This window comes from Ostrea edulis, chromosome 4, assembly GCF_947568905.1.
Source record: "Ostrea edulis chromosome 4, xbOstEdul1.1, whole genome shotgun sequence".
Classification (NCBI taxonomy): domain Eukaryota; kingdom Metazoa; phylum Mollusca; class Bivalvia; order Ostreida; family Ostreidae; genus Ostrea; species Ostrea edulis.
Window position 1 is genome coordinate 58695956 of NC_079167.1, and position 19937 is coordinate 58715892.

The 19937-nt window shown below is 35.0% G+C and overlaps 2 protein-coding genes and 1 non-coding gene across 4 annotated transcripts in view; 1 reads left to right on the forward strand and 2 right to left on the reverse strand.

Moving 5' to 3' along the window:
* LOC125667962 (eukaryotic elongation factor 2 kinase-like) overlaps window positions 1-7664 on the reverse strand; it is a 15638-nt gene extending 7974 nt beyond the window's left edge. The window contains exons 1-5 of the mRNA XM_056161406.1: window positions 7507-7664; window positions 6571-7220; window positions 6443-6480; window positions 353-524; window positions 5-60 (exon numbers count right to left, since the gene is read on the reverse strand). Coding sequence (XP_056017381.1) covers window positions 5-60; window positions 353-524; window positions 6443-6480; window positions 6571-6993 — 689 coding nt within the window. The 5' untranslated portion in view covers window positions 6994-7220; window positions 7507-7664. The remainder of the gene's footprint in view (window positions 1-4; window positions 61-352; window positions 525-6442; window positions 6481-6570; window positions 7221-7506) is intronic.
* Window positions 7665-7836: 172 nt separating this feature from the next.
* Window positions 7837-7917, forward strand: Trnal-uag (transfer RNA leucine (anticodon UAG)). The gene has a single exon. It is a non-coding gene; the product is annotated as a tRNA-Leu (tRNA).
* Window positions 7918-12732: 4815 nt separating this feature from the next.
* The window catches only part of LOC125667958 (uncharacterized), a 38801-nt gene continuing 31596 nt past the window's right edge, over window positions 12733-19937 (reverse strand). For both annotated transcript variants that reach the window (XM_048901654.2, XM_048901653.2), the window contains exons 15-20: window positions 19587-19675; window positions 19469-19494; window positions 18609-18680; window positions 17141-17676; window positions 14684-16168; window positions 12733-13380 (exon numbers count right to left, since the gene is read on the reverse strand). In XM_048901654.2, coding sequence (XP_048757611.2) covers window positions 13211-13380; window positions 14684-16168; window positions 17141-17676; window positions 18609-18680; window positions 19469-19494; window positions 19587-19675 — 2378 coding nt within the window. In that variant the 3' untranslated portion in view covers window positions 12733-13210. The remainder of the gene's footprint in view (window positions 13381-14683; window positions 16169-17140; window positions 17677-18608; window positions 18681-19468; window positions 19495-19586; window positions 19676-19937) is intronic.

Sequence of the window (19937 nt, forward strand, 5' to 3'; positions counted from 1 at the left end):
ATACAGGGGCTCACCAGGTCTGTCCTTGAACTCAAGAATGGACATCTGAAAAATGTCCACCTACACCCAAAAATACAAGAAGAAAATTATCAGGTTTGGAAAAGCTTTCAAATTATGAACAATTCTGAGAATTTCAACACAAACATAGACTTTGAAAAGATTCTCCCTTGTTTCTTATGTTCTAAGCCATCAGCTATCTTGAACTACATCAATTCAAAAATTCTAAATGCACGTATATAAGGTCAAATATGCTTAGATAGTTGTTTCCATGAAGACATATTGAACTATATTACTGGTATACCACACACAACACTAAATCATACAGGGGAAGCACTGTCTTTGTTTTCTTTACCTTCTTTGGAGGATTATGCCTGTTGTACTCCTCTCCCCAGACTTTCGCATCCATCTGTAGTTGGACATCTTGGAAGTAAACTTCACGATCCACTGGATCAATGTATCGCTTGGCAACGTAATTAAGTGCATGATTCCAGTCACCACTGCGAGAGAATGTCGAGATCTTCTTGCTAAACACAAAATACAAACGGATAGAGTAACCACGAAATGTTAAATCCACTTGTAAACCATCTTCTCACGTCATGGGTCTGCTATAAGTAGCTGATCCTACACCTTTGGTTTGAAAAATGCCTTTAAACAATCTAGCTATTCTCTAACTGAAATACAATTTGTCTTGCATTTAGTTTTTTATTCATATAATGGTTTTGCAAGCTTTATTATAAAGACTGCATTTGTTGTTCGGTATGGATGAAAATCACATTTATAATGCAAGCCCCCAGATCACCCCCCCCCCCCTTATTTTTTGGCACTGTCAACATCTTGGTCTGTCCTTGAAATGATTAAAAAATATACCATAGCAAGTGTAATAGACATCTCCATTTTGACTATCTTATTCTTAAAACCTCATTAACCTAAAATATTTTTCACTAATGCACAATACTTGTATATATAAAGAACATCTCTGGGAACGATGTAACATATCATGTTGATTGTTGAAAAAATACGTTCTCAAATTTTATTTGAAATATTTGATCATAAAACTTATTGGTCCATTTTCTTTCTTACATAACCATATAGCTTTATCCAGACATTTGAAAAAGCCAGTCTGATATAACCAGATTCTTGAAACCAAAGGATAGAAGAAACAAAGCAATTGAAGTTGAGGCTTTTTGGAATCCTCTATACTCATACAGTTCAATGGCAATCTTTAGTTTAAGATATGCAGAGGTAGTGCTGGGTACTTATAACATGTGGCTCCTAAAACTTCAATTCTTGTTTGGACCTTATCAGTCTTTTACTCTTTGTTGGGTACTTAAGATTACTTAATAAGGACTAAAGACCAAGAGTGGATTAAATTGCTATGCCCTATGCACAGGGAACTGTGCCACGTATTGTAATATTGTGACATTATGCCTACTATTATGTTATTATTCAACCAGATGATGTATTCCGTAATTAGAATACCAGCATACAACAATGATACGTTGATGAACAATCATTCAATGTCATAATTGGATACTGTTTTTGACACTTGTTTCTGAAATCCGGTCCATACCCTCTGAAGATACACCACAATATTACATCTGTTTTGATAACTCAGTCTTTGTCTATAAATCAGTCAAGAATGTCTACACATGCAATTTCCTTATCTAGCTATTGGCAAGTGTAGGAATAAAAAGAAAACTTTTTTATATTAAAAGCACACACAGGTGTAGTTCTGCTGCTATGGACAGAGTCTTCATATTTACCTGTAATGTTTAGTTTTATTTCTAGTAGAATTTCAAATTCAACCCAAATAATTAAGGTTTATCCTTTTGTTTGTTTCAATTGAGCAGTATCAAAGTTCAGTAAAACTTGTATTAATTAATGCCAAATGTATGGTGGTTGGGTCAATCAAATGAAATTAATTAAATAGTATTTAAGATAAAGGTATCTATTAAATAGTACTCAAAATACATTATCAATAAAGAGGATATTTTCAATACAGCTGTGACCTTTGACATCTATTATTAGACTAATAGTTCATTCAAATTGAGTTATTGGTCTCAATCAATTCAAATGTTATAAATGTAAAACGCCCAATATCCATATTGAATTTTCCCATTACCGAAAAATTCTAGGTAGTGTAAAATCAATAAAAGCAAATCAAAATAGAAATGTCCTACATGTAGTAGCCTAGCTCAATATGTCTAGATGAAATCCATCAGACTTGAATAGTCATCATAAAAGCATTTCCCAAAATGCCTTTTACATACAACTTTCATCTGATTCAATAAGAGAACTTTCATCTGATTCAATAATATTCGGCACAAACACAACAAAGATCAATACCTCAGTGTAAGTGCATTACGGTAATCTGTACTTGGTCTACTTCAAGTAAGAGGTGACATCATCTACTACCTATATATCAGGTCACCAGGTCGGCGGTTGTTTGTTATTGCTAGTATTGCAGAATACACCAATGGTAGACGTGACTCTCCGCAGTGTTTACTAAATATACAGTCAAGGTGCCCGGTCTGGGATTATGTTGTCTGTTTATCAGATCTCTGGTCAAAGACCTTTCATCAAACTTTGACTTCAAAAGACTTAAAAACTAATGAGGCATGACTCCTCGTAAATTGGTGAAAATATCATAGCATTGAATTTCACCAAAGAGTGAATGATGCTGCATTTGAAGTTTCATGGTCATAGAACGAAAACATCTTGTGTTTTTTGTTCTAAACATAATGGATTACAGCAGAACACATTCTGAATACATAGTAACTACAAGTTTCCAACTGAAGCCTGCCAGTGAAGTGGGAAAATATGCAAGTCTTCATATACATAACACTCAATGTCATGCTATCATATGCAGATAATCTATACATAAATGAGTTTTGAAACATTCCCCCCACTAAAGACTGTTAGTTGTAGCAAATCCAATAGCCAAAATTCATCTGCCAAGTAAACAGTTTCAAGACCAATTCCCAAGAGTGAACTCTCCAAGAATAAAATGTAGTTGATCATTTCTTTTTCTTTTCTTTTTTTCTTTTGTAGGATACTCAGCATATAAAAGTACAGCAGTAAAACTCTGCTTCCAATAAAACTGCAATTTTTTCACTGTTTAACTTACATGTTCCAATGAATATTCGGGTAAATGGAGGACTTACATAGTTTAGTTAGTATAAGAATTAGGTGTACATACAAGATTTATTTATCGTCACTGCACATGTATGCATTAATTACTACAATACATTTTGTACAGACCTTGGACCACATCCATCACCTGAGCACTGCATTCCTAAACCCTTTAGTGGCTCCATTAATAAGGTATAGATTTGAAAAAACTTGAATCAATACTACATACATAATGTCTGCCTATCATTCAAGTTTAGATGGATGTTTTCCTGTGCTGTCTAATATAAAGTTTTGATCCTTCACAACTTCTACATATTTACACTGATTATGCATATTTTGACAAACATGTAACTTAGTGGTCCTTACAAGGAAAATTTTTACTGAATGCTCCTACTCATTCTCTATGCTACTTTTGTAAAGATTATAATCCCTATCCTCTCTACTTGGGATGTCCTAATTTGAACAAATTCCATACACATGATGTTTGCATGCATCTTTGTGGTCTCTGACCATAAAGACTACATGATCATTACCGTGTGAAAAGACTTGAATCTACACTACATGAGGATGCTTGCATATCTAATGAATTGCACCCTTGTGGCTCTCTGGGGGAAAAAGACTTAACTCTAACATGTCCTAAGAATTTTTGTTAGAATTACAAAGTAAAACTTGAAGTCTCTATTTGGCCCTGTCCTCACTACATGGTTTGAACAAACTTCAACTGAATCTTCAATATGTACATGTACATGCAAAGCCTCTCATGCAAGTTTTGGCTTTCCTACATGTGCATTATTGCTGACAAGATTTTTTAAAACACTCCCACCTTATTTTCATTATTTCCTCATTACGCCAATTCAACTTAATTGATAGATTATCATCCCCGCCCGCCCCTCAAAAATCGACCCTCCCGGGAATTTTTTTATTTTGCGGAACTTGTGATTTTCTGAAAATTTTCATGTCCGACTTCAGTATTTACACTTCTTGTTTACATTTACGGTATAGCAACGTAAAAAGCCACGTGAAGAATATAGATCATATCATATTTTTCTTAATTTCTCACTTTTTTATGGGAAAGAAAGGATTAATGTGCTTCATATCTTGAAGAAGTTTGGTATCTTTCTGTATTTGAAATTAAAGCTTAACCTGGAATTCGTCTGTGAAATAAGCATAAATCCATCTGGCATTAAATGATGCACTACTCGTTTGTCATTAACATTTTTCTCAGAAAATTAAAAAATAAAATCCTCCCACCCGCCCCATACTTTTTGGTGACCCTGGATGATAATCTACTAATTAAAATGAATTGGCCTTATATCCCCTTGTATAAGGATCATTCTCTTTCATTTAAAACAAACTTGAACCCCATTTACCAAAGAACACTTTGTGTCAAGTTCGTTTGAAATACTAACCAGTGGTTCTTCATAAAAAGATATCAAATTTTATGCCAAATTTACAGACACAGAATAGATAAAAAGCTAGACAAACTTGATCACAAAAATCTAGCTGTCACCAAACAATGTTAAACAGGAAGTAAACAATGTTTCTCTGTGCCATATATGACATTCTCTAATGAATAAGTGAGAATTTTATTCACGTCATCAAAAAATTACATATTACAAATACCAGTTCATGTACTTCCTTGCGGGAAGTTTACTATATCATTTATGTGGGCAGCTTCTTGTTCGTCAGTTAATTTTCAACAATGACAATCATTAATTTGAAAACAATACACCTACACATTGTAGAGGTATTCATGTTGGTTTTGGTTTCTTATTTGGTGAAGTTTCATCATTGTTATAAATACTGTAATGAATTAGAATGCATTTGTGATATACTGTTTACACGATATTAAAAAATCCTAAACAGGGTTCCAACATGCATCCCCCATCTCCACCCAACCAATACCGCCACCACTCAGAGTTCCAAGTTTTAAATCATTTTGCAGTGAAAATTCAAAATACACTGAATCTATATACAAACACGTTAAAGTAACCCCTGAATCCACCCCAAAATCATAGATCCACCCTTACTGGTGATGCACACTAGACTAATTTGCTCTGTGCCTCCTCTGATTCCATTATGTGTTTGTTTCAGTTGGTCTACATGTTGATCTGTCTGTTTATCGGGATCTAGATGTGGATTCAGTTGTTTTTTTAAACAACACACAAGAACAAAATGTGAGACAGTCTACATGCCATAAAATGCCTTAAAGGCAATTTTCATGTCATCTTTTCCAGCTTTCGTTCTCACTGCATATCAATATTAACATTGCTTTATACTACTAAAATGCCATGTACAAGTTCGCAAAAGACAATAAATTACAAAGGTGTGCTCTGTGATTCATTTGATTTTTATACAAAATCAAATTGCATACATTATTCCTTTTTCCTTGCAATGTCTAACTAAATACCTGATGTTTTAATACAAAATTGAATTACATTGCATTGTTATTAAATTTTAATGCTCTGAATGCTATTGGTAATAAGATTTAATATTATCAGGATTACCAAACAAAGTGCCATGACAAGCAGTTTTATGTTTAAAAGTACTGCAGCCCCCTCCATTCCAACAAAAAGGTTGTTTTGTGCCACTTGAGGCAGCAACTTACACCAAAGGCACAATTTATGGTTACATCCCCAGAAACATCATGTTTACCCATTTTTCTTTCATTTTGTACACATATCTTAGTCTTGAAGACACATCCTATAGAGTCTCTAAAATAGGTCTTTCAGATAAATGAAATATGCATATTAATATTTTCTTTTATAAAATCACTTTCATTCCTACCGATTGGTAGAGAGAGCAAGATATGTACAGTTGCATGTACATGTTGGTAAGCAGAGCATTCAGTCATGCAATATATAAAAGAGAAATGTATGCATAAAAAAATTATTACAGTTTGACCTATCAATGAGCTGACCTAGTGTAAGAATGAGAAACATCACCTCTAGTTGGCAACCATGCACATTACATAATTTTCTTTGACACCATCAAATTAATCATTTCAAACAATTGTGCCTTATTGCTGAATGTGTACAATTCATTTTAACTGGATTCATATTTTAAATTAGCACTTTTTGGTGCTGAAGCAAAAGTCCTAGTTCATGGTTTAAGCTAAAACATGAACTAAAATGTTATCAAATTGCCAATTATTGTACAACATAGTCACATTTTAAATACACACACTGTATGCATCTGGAAGGGGGATGGGGCATATCATCCCAAATGAAACATCTTTCATGATTATAATGCTAAATAATATAATGATAATAAATCTTAATCAAAAGTAAATAAAAAATTGCATACTTACAGTCTAAAACACTGACGCATTGCACCACGGTTGAAGGCCTGAAAAAGTAATTAAACAAATTAAGACTTCAAATTAACTACCATGTCAGCAACAGATTGAAGATAAAAATAATAAATTACAGAACTCACCTTATCCATCATTTTAACTTGCACTTCATCCTTTGTCCATATTTTTCTGTGAGGGTTGTAACGATGTCTTGTACATACTTCTGTTGCAATGTCTTCTATGTGGAAAATGGCCCAGGGGTCAGACATGTCTTTTGCTTTTCTGATTGCTGTGATCCAGTGATTATGAGCACGAGTATGTCCAGCTTTTACTTTTAATTTCAAATTTGCTAGAGGGGCATAAGCTTTTGAGAGTCGCCTCTGCCTCAGGGTCATGCTGGCTTTAGGTTTGATTTCCTCCACCTCGTTTTCCGATTCTCTTTCATCGGAAGCATCGTTAGAGCTCTCCTCTGGGTCTTCCTGCTCTTCCTCATCATCATCGAAGTAGGTTATTGGAAATAAGATTATGTCTGCATCACTATCAGTTGAAGAAATTGAGTGCGACATGTTTGAGACAGTCCTATTACAATCAAATCTGCTTTCTAGTTCACAGACACAGAATCACCAACTATTTACACAATAACATCAAAAATTAAAAGTATTTCGAGCACTGAAGCCATGCAATTTCTGTCGTTTGCAATTCCATGCAAGATTCGTTCTTTGTTCATGTTGAATGCACGTACACTCCTAAAATCTGCTGCTGTTGGTGTTACGTACTCTCGTCTTGAACAACCCTAGGAAGTAAAATTACCTTAAAGTCAAGAAAAATATTTCATACTCATATTGATATGTACAGTACATTCTAAAAAATCATGCTAAATTTTTTTTACAACATGTCTGCTGCTTACAGCTGTTTTATTCGATCTTTAAACATTGATGATTTGTCATTACAATAATTGAATAAATGAATAATTAACATGCATCACATTCACAGCGATGATCATCAAACCAAATTCACTTTCACTTTCTAAGAAGTAAGGCTACTTATTGACAGATGTTCTCTAAATATTCAGAACCAACCTTTATCAACTGTCAATAAAGTTTTCCCGACTTATTCCAACAGTACGTTAGTCTGTAATGAATCTTTTAGCATGGTAAACAACTCATGTCCTTGGCACAGAAATCTATCGAATATACTCGAAGGGTTCCGAAGGTAGCCGGATATGTGGTGTTCGGTGTCGACTCGATATGGATGAGACGTATTATGATTATGGTAAATCCATCTTAGGATAAATGTACAGTGTTTACATGACATAGTTTTCCAGGAATGCAGAAAAAGCAAGAAAATAAATGGCTGGTCATGTATATCATTCATTGAATAAATAACTCGTTAATTACCCGCCATCTCGTGGTAGCGTGGCCGAGTGGTCTAAGGCGCTGGTTTTAGGCACCAGTCTCATTGAGGCGTGGGTTCGAATCCCACCGCTGCCAGAATTTTTGTTCATCGTAATTTTTACGTCGTCCCGTTTGCGAATTATTTTCTGTATCCATTAACAAAACAAAATTGTATCGTAAACAAACACTATTTGCAGCACAGGCACCTGAAGTATGGATATTACTACCCCCCCCCCTTTTCTTATTTTTTGGGGTGGCAATAATTTCTCTGAAATGTGTGAATTCCATGTCTATCTCATCCCTCTTTTGATTGTTATTTAACATAGTTTTATTAGGTTTTTCTTGTTTTGTACAAAATAAATGTTTTTATTAGGGACTGATTCACGATTTCCCCCCAAATTTTGTTTTTCAATTTTAAAGATCGAAATCTACTGTCTAATGTGTTTATAATTAGGTTTCACAAAGAAGTAAGGTTATACATTATCACATAAGCTCATTTTAGAGAGTTTATTACATTTGTTTTATAAACAAAGATTGTGGTATGTTATTGTTTACGAAGTTTTCAAAAGAAATGGATATCGATCTCAGTTTATTATATCTATCACATTTCAAGTATTCTTAAAGTAAGATGTGTCATCTAAAAGCAAGATTTATAACTATGCAAAATTAAGATGCTTTATATTACAAAATTAACATCTCGCTGGTTTGTTTGTAAATATAAAAAGACTCAAGTCTTTGTTTACATAGCCCAGAGTTAAGTAAATAAAGTTTTTAAAAAGTTTAATAAAATATTGCTTTTATCCTTACATTCAGGTCAAAAGTTTGGCTTTCAACATTAAATAAGTTATATTTTTATGTTTAACATCAAAAATGAAAAATACTTTTTTTTTTTTAAATTCCTGTGCCATTGAGAGATTTTGAGAGAAAAAATAGTTGCCATCGCTTACACAGCTGATGCCCCTTTAGACTTCAAGATTTTTTCTTGTAATAATGACATAATTAGGAGGGAACATTTTTTTTGGTCATTGACACTACTCCATCAGCTTTAGTATTCATGTTTACACGGTTTATTGTACAAATTGGAGATCTACATATGCTTTAAGTCACCCGAGTAGTGTTACTCGGGTAATTAACCTATTGTGATTGGCATTTGTCTGTTGTTTACTAATATTTGAAGATTATCAACTTCTCTGCAAATCAGTAGGCATTTTTCATCAAATTTGGTATATTATATAACATCTTTGGGGTAGGAGGAAATAAGTTGTGAATTTCATGGTCATCACACCTCTGGGGCCTGACAAGTGGGGTCAAAACCTTAAACAAGAATTGTCAGAGGCCAACATAGCTTGCTGAGAGCATTACTCTATCTAACATAATAATCCCCTTTACTTCAGAAGGTTAAAGTTTTTGAATAAAAATGTTAAAGTCCTAGGTTACTAGCACAAAAGTTTTGATATTAAATATATCAAAGGCCTGGTCATGAGGCATCTAAACATGAAATATCAAATCCCTATCCCCTTGGTTCAAAAGATATATAGCCAAGATTAATGTTTTTGAAAAGTAGGTCAATGTCCAAGGTCAAAAGTTCTGGTACCAAAAGTCTTGTCTTGTAATGAGGCATCTATATTTGAAATATCAAAGCCCTTTTATAACTCTTGATTCAAAAGATATAACCAAGGTTAAAGTTTTTAAAAAGTTGGTCAAAATTCAATCCAAAGGTCATTAGGTCAAATATCTTGGTACTAAAACAAAGGTCTCTTCCTGAGGCATTTGTATGTACAGGATTGCTACGTGTAGCCATATGTTCCCCACTGCCGCAAAAAAAGTTGAAGCACAAGTCCCATAACTCCTGTAAAATTTGTCAAATCAAACTGGAAGCGCAATATGATCAGTCTACATATGGTGACTAACAATCCTACAAAATTTGAACAAAATCCATTGAGCGGTTTCTGAGGAGTAAGTTGTGTCCACAAAGTGTTCCTATAGTGTAGCAGGTATAAATTCAACAAAGTCCCACAACTCCTGTAAAATTTGTCGGATCAAAATGGCAGCGCAATATGATCAACTACATATGGTGACTAACAATCCCACATAATTTCAACAAAATCAGTTGAGTGGTTTCAGAGGAGTTGCATCCACAAAGTTAAGTGGGATGGATGGATGGTCGCATGAACACAAATTGCAGTGGGGGACAAAAATATCAAAGCCCTATCCCTAATGGTACAAAATGTAGTCCGGGTAAAAGTTTTTGAAAAGTAGGTCTCTTCATGAGGTATCTGTATGTGAAATATCAAAACTCTATTCCCCTTGGTTCAAAAGATTTTGCCCTGGTTAAAAAAAATTAAAAGTAGGTCAAAGTCGAAGGTCAAGAAGTCAAAAGTCTTGGTACAAAAGAAGGTCTCTTCATGAGGTATCTATATTTGAAATATCAAAACCCTTAGCTATCCTCCTTGTTTCAAAGGATATCCCCCAGATTAATGTTTTTGAAAAGTACCTTAGGTCAAACAGAAAGGTCACTAGGTCAAAAGTCTTGGTACCAAAAGAAAGATTTGTTCATAAGGATATCTATCTGTAAAAATATCAATACTCTATCCCCCTTGGTTCAAAAGATATAGCACAAATTAAACAAGAGTCACCTTGACTCATATTAAAAAAAAAATCCTATATATTCGCATGGAAAACTTTGATCCCTATTGTGACCCCAACCTACTCCCGGGGGCATGATTTTTTCAAAATTGAATCTGGACTAGGTCAGGAAGCTTTCATGTGAATGTAAAAACTTCTCTGGCCCAGTGATTTTTCAGAGGATTTTCAATGATTTTTTCCTGTATATTTGTATGTAAAAATTGAACCCCCATTGTTGCCTCATCTTACCACCGGGGGCCATGATTTTAACAAACTTGAATCTGCACAATGTCAGGAAGCTTTCATGTAAATTTCCACTTTCCTGACCCCGTAGTTTTTGAGAAGAATATTTTTTAAAGATTTTCCCTATATATTTGTATGTAAAACTTTGACACACCCCCCCCCCCCTTGTGGCCCCATCCAACCCCCAGGGGCCATGATTTTTACAAACTTGAATCTGCACTATGCCAGAAAGCTTTCATGTAAATTTCAACTTTCCTGGCCCAGTAGTTTTTGAGAAGAATATTTTTAAAGATTTTCCCTATATATTTGTATTCAAAACTTTGATCCCCTATTGTGACCCCATCATACCCCTGGGGGCCATGATTTGAACAAACTTGAATCTGCATTATTTCAGGAAGCTTTCATGTAAATCTCAGCTTTTCTGGCTCAGTGATTCTTGAGAAGATTTTTCCTATATATTTGCATGTAAAACTTTGATCCCCCATTGTGGCCCATCATACCCCTGGGGGCCATGATTTGAACAAACTTGAATCTGCACTATGTCAGGAGGCTCTCATGTAAATTTCAGCTTTTCTGGCCCAGTGGTTCTTGAGAAGATTTTTAAATGACCCCACCCTAGTTTTGCATTTTTGCGATTATCTCCCCTTTGAAAGGGACATGACCCTTCATTTGAACAAACTTGAAAGCCCTTCACCCAAGGATGCTTTTAGCCAAGTTTGGTTGAAATTGGCCTAATGGTTTTGGAGAAGAAGTCGAAAATGTAAAAAGTTTACAGACAGACGGACAACAGGCGATCAGAAAAGCTCACTTGAGCTTTCAGCTCAGGTGAGCTAAAAACTTTAAATGGTAGGTCAAAGTTGAAAGTAAAGATCACTATGTCAAAATTCTTGGTACCAAATTGAGTATGTATACGAATATGTATACGCTAACAAGAGGCCCACAGGCCTTATCAGTCACCTGAGTACTAGGTAACAAGAGTACCGCAAACGGTACAATATACGCCCGTTGGACAGCGAAATTCAACCTGGAAGCATATTGTGCACTCTGAATTGATACAACACACATTCTGAATAGAAAAGCCTTAAAGTAGGTCATGGTGCACCAATCCATCTAACATGTGAACTGATTATGTATTTCTCCGAGATTGAGGCTGAAACAAAATGTCGGAGCAATATCTATCTATGATGATAAAAAGTCCAGGAAACCATTTGATCTACTTTTAGTCCTGAAGTAGGTCATGGTGCACCAATTAAGTTGAAATGTTAACTGATTATGTATTTCTCTAAAAAGGGGGTTGTGACTAAATTTCAGAGCAAATACCAATACTTGTGACCATACCAAAAAAAAAATCCGGAAAACTGTTTGACCTACTTCTACCCCTAAAGTGCTGTAGGTCATAGTGCACCAATCCAGCTGAAATGCTAACTGCACTTGCCTTCCTCCGAGAGGAAGCTTTTGACTGAATATCAGGGCAATATCTGTATCCATAATGAAAAAAAAAGCCTGGAAAACTGTCAGACCTGTCTGACCCAAAAATAGATCACTGTGGCCTCCTTCTGGAAATCCAGGAAGCCACAGTGACCTATTTTTGGATCTTATGGGATAGGTGTCATGATCAACAAATAGGTTACTTTGGCCTACCAAAAGGAGGCCACACAATCAGAACAACACACAACATCCCCATTTAAAAAAAAAATCAAGTGACCTAGTTTTTGCCCCCCCCCCTCCCCCCCCACCAGGTTTACATCCTAGGACTTGCTGTGAAAGGTATGATCAAAATACAAAAAAGCTACTGTAACAGATGGATGACAGGAAAAACCATGACATAATATGTCTATATGCAAATACTATTCCTGATTTGTTGGTAAAATTTGAATAGAAGATATCATTTCAATCTTGTACATGACTTTTTTGAAATTTCCTTTTATAAAACTTTTATATATATGTATTATAAACAAACAGAAACTAAAACATGTATGCAAGAGTACCACTCCTGCAAATCTGAAACCAAATTCCTACCCCTGGGATCATGAAATTTACAAATTTCAACAATTTGATATAATTTATTCTGAACAAATTGTATAAAATTTTAAAATCATGTGTGTAAAAATCATATACAGTAAATTCTTATTTACATAATCATTTCACAATATAAAGGAATTCAGTGATCCATAGTACAAAATCAAACATGTACTTCACACAACAGATGTATATGTAACAGATAGTGAACAGGAAAAATTCAACATGAATTAACACAATTTCATTTTACAGTAATTTTCATCCCAATAAAACATTTGCAGTCGATGATATACAACAACTCAGTAATACCGTATACACTGAAACCTACATAAAAAATGTGATAAAAAGTTCATAATCCTCATTTTTATCATTAAATATAAAATGTCTTATGTACCAGGTAGATGACACATGCATGCAAATTACTTATTCACTTCTCCCTTTGTGTTCACTGAAGATTTCGCTATCACTGTAAGTTCAGGAAGTGGTGTACAGAATCATGTGATCAGTCCGAATCTGAGTTAGCATAATGCACTAGATTTGAATTCTGTCCTTTGTTCCATCTGTCAGAGTAGTCAAATGAGGTCACACCTTGACCCCATTTTGCTGTCTGCTGTGGAGGTGTGTGGAACTCCATGTCATCTTCAGCCCAAATTTTACTTGCTGTACTGGGAGCTTAAATCAAAGTAAGCAAAAATAGAAAACTGACCAGGCAGCAATGACCAATGACCTTAAAGGACTACGTATGGTATGGACCTAATTTTGAAGCAAAATTAATTTTTATCAACAGCTATTACATGTAATAGCTTTTTGAAAATATTTATAAAACATCTCTGCAGATGCAACCATTTTCACAATCCAACATTTGTAATGAGAGTAGAGGATTGCAAACATACGCTACACATGAGCCCTTTTAAAACTAGCAAAGATGCATGCGCATTATAATTTTGTACTAAATCTTAATAAATTATGCAGCATAAGATGATAACAGTTTTCTTCATATTTTATTAAAATTCCCCTCTTCATCCATAAAAATCCTCAAAGATCAATCCTTCATCTAATTTTTAATCATTCAATAAAACTTGACCCATTAAATGTAAGGATTTTGATAAGTTGTAAATTTTCGGTGGAAAAGCAAATGCATTCCTATTCTAGCAAAACTAAACAACGCTACAGTTTGAAAAAGGTATTTCTTAAAAAGTATTTTGTATGTTGAATAAATCAATCAAATCAAAATTATTGAAATAAGTGAGTAGACTTTATTTCTTTGAAAGGATTGGCAGACATTTTTGTTTTCCTTTATTTTTGTAATAAAATCAACATTTTGGCCATAATAAATCACCTAGATAGATCTACATGTAAGTTATTTATACACTCTCCACCCCTCATAGATTCACTATAACTTTTAGAAAAATAATTGGATCCTTACGTCCCGACAATATGCAAATTTTCAAATGGCAATGAAGCATTGTACAAAGTTTCAAGTCTATCGGACAAGCCATATCTATAGAAGGAGAAGTGTTCACAAGCTATTTTACATCCTCAACCCCTATTAGATCCACTATAACTTTTAGAAAAATAATTAGATCCAACAACCTGACAAAATGCACATCTACAAATGGCATTGAAGCACTGTATAAAGTTTCAAGTCTATCCAATAAGCCATACAAGAGGTGATGCATTCACAAGATTTTGTGACAGACGGACAGATTGCCTGTGAGACAGATGGAAAACAGAAAATACAAAAACAGTATTCCACCCCCCCTTCCTGGAAGAAGGGAGACAATTCTAATGAAAGAAAAACATTAGGACTATTTTTAGACAATTGTATTGCCATTACTTCTTGGAGATACCAGTATAATGCTAGACAGTATAATGCTAGATTTTGAAAAGGAATGATGAGTTTTACTGTTACAGCTAACAAACAATATCTTATGGCTGACCCAATATAGAAAAGTTTATATAAGATTCAACATACCTCCCTTTAAGATTCCTTTTGGTGCTGATTGTTTCTTTAACTTGTCCTGCATTTGAAGTTGTTTGGATTGTTGAAACCAATCCAGAGAACTAGCTTGCTGTTGTTGTTTGCTGGATCTCTGCTGATTCCCCTGCTGCAGTCGCTGGTCGTAAGCAGACATTGTGGGTCCAGCTATTTGATCCTCCAGGTATGACTGCCTCAACTGTCGCTGCAAATCCTCCCATGACTGCAGTTCGTTTGTTGTCATTAGGTCTGTGATGGATTCAGCCTCCCTCTTTTTATGCATGTCTGACTGGGACATATTGGAGTGTCCTTGATGCTGGTGTTTCATTTGACTTGGTCTATTTTGCATAGATCCAGGCCTATTTTGTGTACTTTGCCTAGATCTATTATATGTATTTTGTCCAGATTTATTATATGTCTGTAGATCTGGTCGATTTTGTACAGCTTGTCCTGATCTATTTTCCATGTGCATGTTCTGCCCAGGCCTATATTGTGAATTTTGTCCCGATCTATTATGGTCATTTAGACCAGGTCGATTTTGCACAGAGTGGTCAGATCTGTTTTCCATGTGCATGTTCTGCCCAGGCCTATATTGTGAATTTTGTCCGGATCTATTATGGTTATTTAGACCAGGTCGATTTTGCACAGACTGCCCAGGTTCAGGGTCAGGTCTGTTTTCCATGTGCATGTTCTGCCCTGGGCTATTCTGCATTGGGGAATGTTGTCGTCCTGATCTATTGTTCATAGGCTGATTGTGCCCAAAAGAAGATTGGTTAGAATTAGTTTGTCCTGTTCTGAATGATCGTGCACTGGGGAGAGCCGATTCCCTTCCCATTCCTTGTCCAGGTCGGACATTATTGCCCCTATTCTGTTGCCCACCAAAAGAACCTTGGTTTTCTGGGAATTTTTTCTCCATCCCTCTCTGGTTCTCTTCCTTTTCTCTATGCTTCTGTCTTTCATATCTGGACCTCTCCATTCCTACAAACATTTCCACAGGTGGAGACTCAGACTTCTCGCTATTCTTCTGTAATGAAGAATTACTAGACATATTTTTGTTTTGATTTGTAGAATTACCAGCATAATTGCTCCTTCTCTGTCCAAAGTCCTGGTTTCTCTGATTATTTCTTCCTTGAGACCCATGAAAGTGCATTCTAGTTCCTGTTGGACCAGCAGATGACTGACCAGACACGTTCTTGTCCATCACCGGGGTTTTACTTTCTGATGAAGAATTGGCAAGGCTGCTTTGAGGCATGTTCTTCAAGAATTCACTCACACTATTAGTTTTGAGGTTTTCAGAATTACCCTTCTGATGCTGCTCACTGTCAGTAGTCTCTGTTTGTTTCCCAGTACTTCCTTTCCCTTTTGTTGATTGAGAAGCTTGCAGGTTTTTAGCCACCTTTAGGATTTCACTAATGCTTTCGATTGTCAAGCTATGAATGTCTGTCTGAGGAGGAGGCTGACTGGAGGCTGCATTCACATCACCTAGGAATCACAAGTATAAATTCACCAATTTTCAAATGTGAGAGTTTGTGGAATATTGCAAGGAAATTCACATTTTCATTCTTATGCTATATTTCAGAATCGCCAACATTTGTATTTCCTATCCCTTTATTCTCTTAATTTTATGATACATCAATAAATACAGTACTGTAAAATCAAAATAGTGGTATAATTTTTGTCATAAAATAAAATAAGAGCATTTAAGTGCACAATAAATGTTGATGCTTGCATATTACTTTCACAAATACGCAACTTCCGAGATATCAGCTCTTCTGTGATGGAGGTACGTTTAGTATTCTGTTGAACTCTTAGGTGGGTACAAGATGTACACATATATTATAGACTAGCAATGTTAATAAGGATAAAAGTTATGAAAGCATAAATTTTGTTCATATCAGCTGTTAGTATACATTAAACTGACCATATCAAGAATAATATTTGTTTGAATTAGGCCATTAAATCAAAATATGAAATCATTTTTATTTCCTCGACTGCAAGAGTGATACTTTAATCAAAGAAAGATGGAGATTATCGATTTTTGTTTGAGCTATTTTATTATCATATACTCATAAACTTACTAAAATTGTGTGTCCCAGCAGTTTGGGTGATTGCATGATGTCCAATAGTCATCCTTTAGGCAATATATGAAGGCAGTGATGAGCATTTGTACCAACCGCGTGTGCATGAAAGTATGTTTTGCGTCTCACTGTGCATAAGAGTTCCATAAAGGGAACAAACTATTGGGCAACTCGAAAATTGCGTATTGTACCCTTGTGCTTCTTGGGAGGATTTCCAAGGAAATTCCCTATACATTCCTTTGTAAAATTCTGAATTGCTTGTGTAGTGAACAAGGGAGACTGAATAACAACACCTCCTCACCCACAAAAATATTCTACAGTATCTTTGACTTTGCACTTTTATATGATTTTTGTGCTTTATATTTTGATCATTTACCTCTTTGGAGATCAGGCTGACTAACTGTTGCTTCTGCCTTTGACTTGTGTCCGTAATCAAACACTTCTCGCACTTCCTGAGCAGGATGCTCCACAGTCTGACCATGAAGAGCAGTTGACACCTCATCTCTGAAATCACCTTCAAAACCACTCCATCCTGGCTGAGCTCCTTTGCTGCCATGGTCATATTCAAATGTGTTCGATGGCAACTTTGAAGCATTTTTGGACACTGGTACGTAAGGAGAGATAGATGTAAAACCTGGTTGAGGCTGCATGTGAGAGGCCCAACTGGTTCTTGTTTCTTCTGAGCTGGTTGCCACACTGCTATCTGTGGTGGCTTGAGTATATGGTGTTTGTGGAAGGCTCTGTTTGATAGAGGAGGACTGTGAGCTGGGTGGGGCAGTCAAAGCAGAACTGCTGGCTCCCCCTGCTTGTTGGTTTTGAATATGAGTCTGGACTCGAGACATCAGGTCTTGTAGGAAAGGATTCTGTACAGACTGCTCTTGCTGTGACAGAGGTTTTTCTTTCCTCATTTCTCTACAATTATTAACCATAATTACTTAAATTTTAACCTTTGATTTTTATACATTGGTTTAATTATAAATTATTGTGATTGGAACAAGCTAATTCAGAATTGAATAATAGATATTAATACAAACAGCTATACCACTTATTTGTTGGAGTAAAAAAAATTTCAAAATCATGCATTTTCAATGCTTGCAAATATTACCATATTGAAACTAAATAATATTGCAGTGTATTATATATAGATCAATTACACATGGTAATTCCTCCAAACAAAGTGACAAAAGGTAGACAAATCTTTTCATTAAAGCCTAATCTAAAATGTTTATAAATGCATTAGGGAAAATTAAGTCACAAATTTTATTGTTGTTTAGTGTCAATTATCGTGATTCTAAATGAAAAATTGCAAATGAAAATATTTTCAATGCTGATTTAACTTAACACTTGAAAAATTGAATGACTTCTGATTCATTGGATTTTTGTCAACTCTTTTATCAATTTCGTAAAGAATAAGAATTTCCAGTTTTCATTAACTCATCAATTTGATAACAATGCCAACTGGAATGTTTAAACTTTTAACTTTATGTATAAACTTTATAAGTATTCTTTTAAAACATAAAAACCCTTGCTCTTAAAAGTACATACTTAGTCAGTGGTTATAAGGAAGGTGTGGAGGAGGGGGTGGGGGCTACTTTTACAGTATAAAACTCTATCACTATGCGAGTTGTGACCTTGATCTTTCACCTTTTGATCTCAAATCAATAAAGGCCTTTCTTATTTTGTCTTCTTCAAGACATAGAAAGTTTTTGTAAGAAATTTCACTGCAAAAGCTTAAGGACTGTCAGAGATATTGTATGGAAATTAAAGTGTGACAGACAGACAAATTGACAGATGGACAAACAGACCCAAATCAATTTAAAATAGCTCTACTGCAAACCACTTACTGAAGATGCTCCTGCACAGCTTGCAGTGAAGTTTTCAACATTTCTGTCAGTTCATCTCTTGAATCTTTCTCACTAAAAGTATCAAACTCCATTAAAATTTACTTTGTAGAGCATAACAAGAGTACCAGAAACAGTACATAAAACGCCAGCCACAAGTTTGTGTAGAGTGTTTCCTATCATTACGGAGTTTGTTTGCTATGGCACTGATTAACAAATATGGAAAACATGCCATGAGTTGTTTCACTTTTTCAAAAGGTTGAATCAGCCATCATCAAGCTGTGACACACTTTCTTTTGTAACATGAATAAATGGTGGTCAGCAATATATTAGTTTAACCTTGTCATTTAAATTTTCAGATCTTGGAAACTGTGAGAGTAGTTTGACAGACATTAAACTATTTTTGTAATACTTCCTCAAAACTACATGTAAATCCAACAACCTGTAATTTTCTCAAAAATTGAAGACAATCAAAATCCTTGCCATATTTACACATCTTTAATATAAACACTCTGTAAAATAAGAAGGTCCTAACTTAAAAACTAGGAGTTCAATGAACAAACCATCTAACCTCCATTAAATTTCAAATAAAGGGAAAAAACTCCTGCAAGAAAGGTTGAATTGGGTCAAAATTGCAATATGATCTAGAGTGACTAACATTGAAGCTACACAGCAAGTTTCAGCTTCATATATGACGGAGAAATGAAAATGAAACAGAAAACCCTGAACGGATGGATGGACAGACATCACTGTACCATGATACGTCCCATCTAAATACAGGCGTAAAAAGTTATCAGGGACCATACAATGTCCTTGGAATTACCAGTAAAATATCTGAATTATAATGGAAAGATTTTTTTTACCTTAATGACTCTTGCCTTTTCTGATCCTGTAATTAAGCAACAAGAATGAAAATCATACTTCACCACATCTCAAGAACCCAAAATTTAAACTGTACGAATGATAAGTATCAGGACATACCTCAAACTTTTTCCTGTACTCTCTTTCAGCTTTTTTCTGATCCATCCTCAGGGCTCTTCTCTGCCTTCTGGTCATTTTCCGAGGTGTCTCTACATGTAACAATCCTTCAAACATTTAGTGTCAGATGACTTAGCTAATAATATATCAAATCATCTGCACATTTACAGTCAGCTAACTTTAATACAAGATCTGCTGCACTGCAAAGTTTCACTTTAACTTGTGTGACTATTTTAGTTAAATTCTGTTGACTACGTGTATCTTTAACTTGTGTGACTATTTTAGTGAAATTTCGTTGACTGCATGTAGACTTTAACTTGTGTAACTATCTTTAAGTTAGTTAAATTCTGTTGA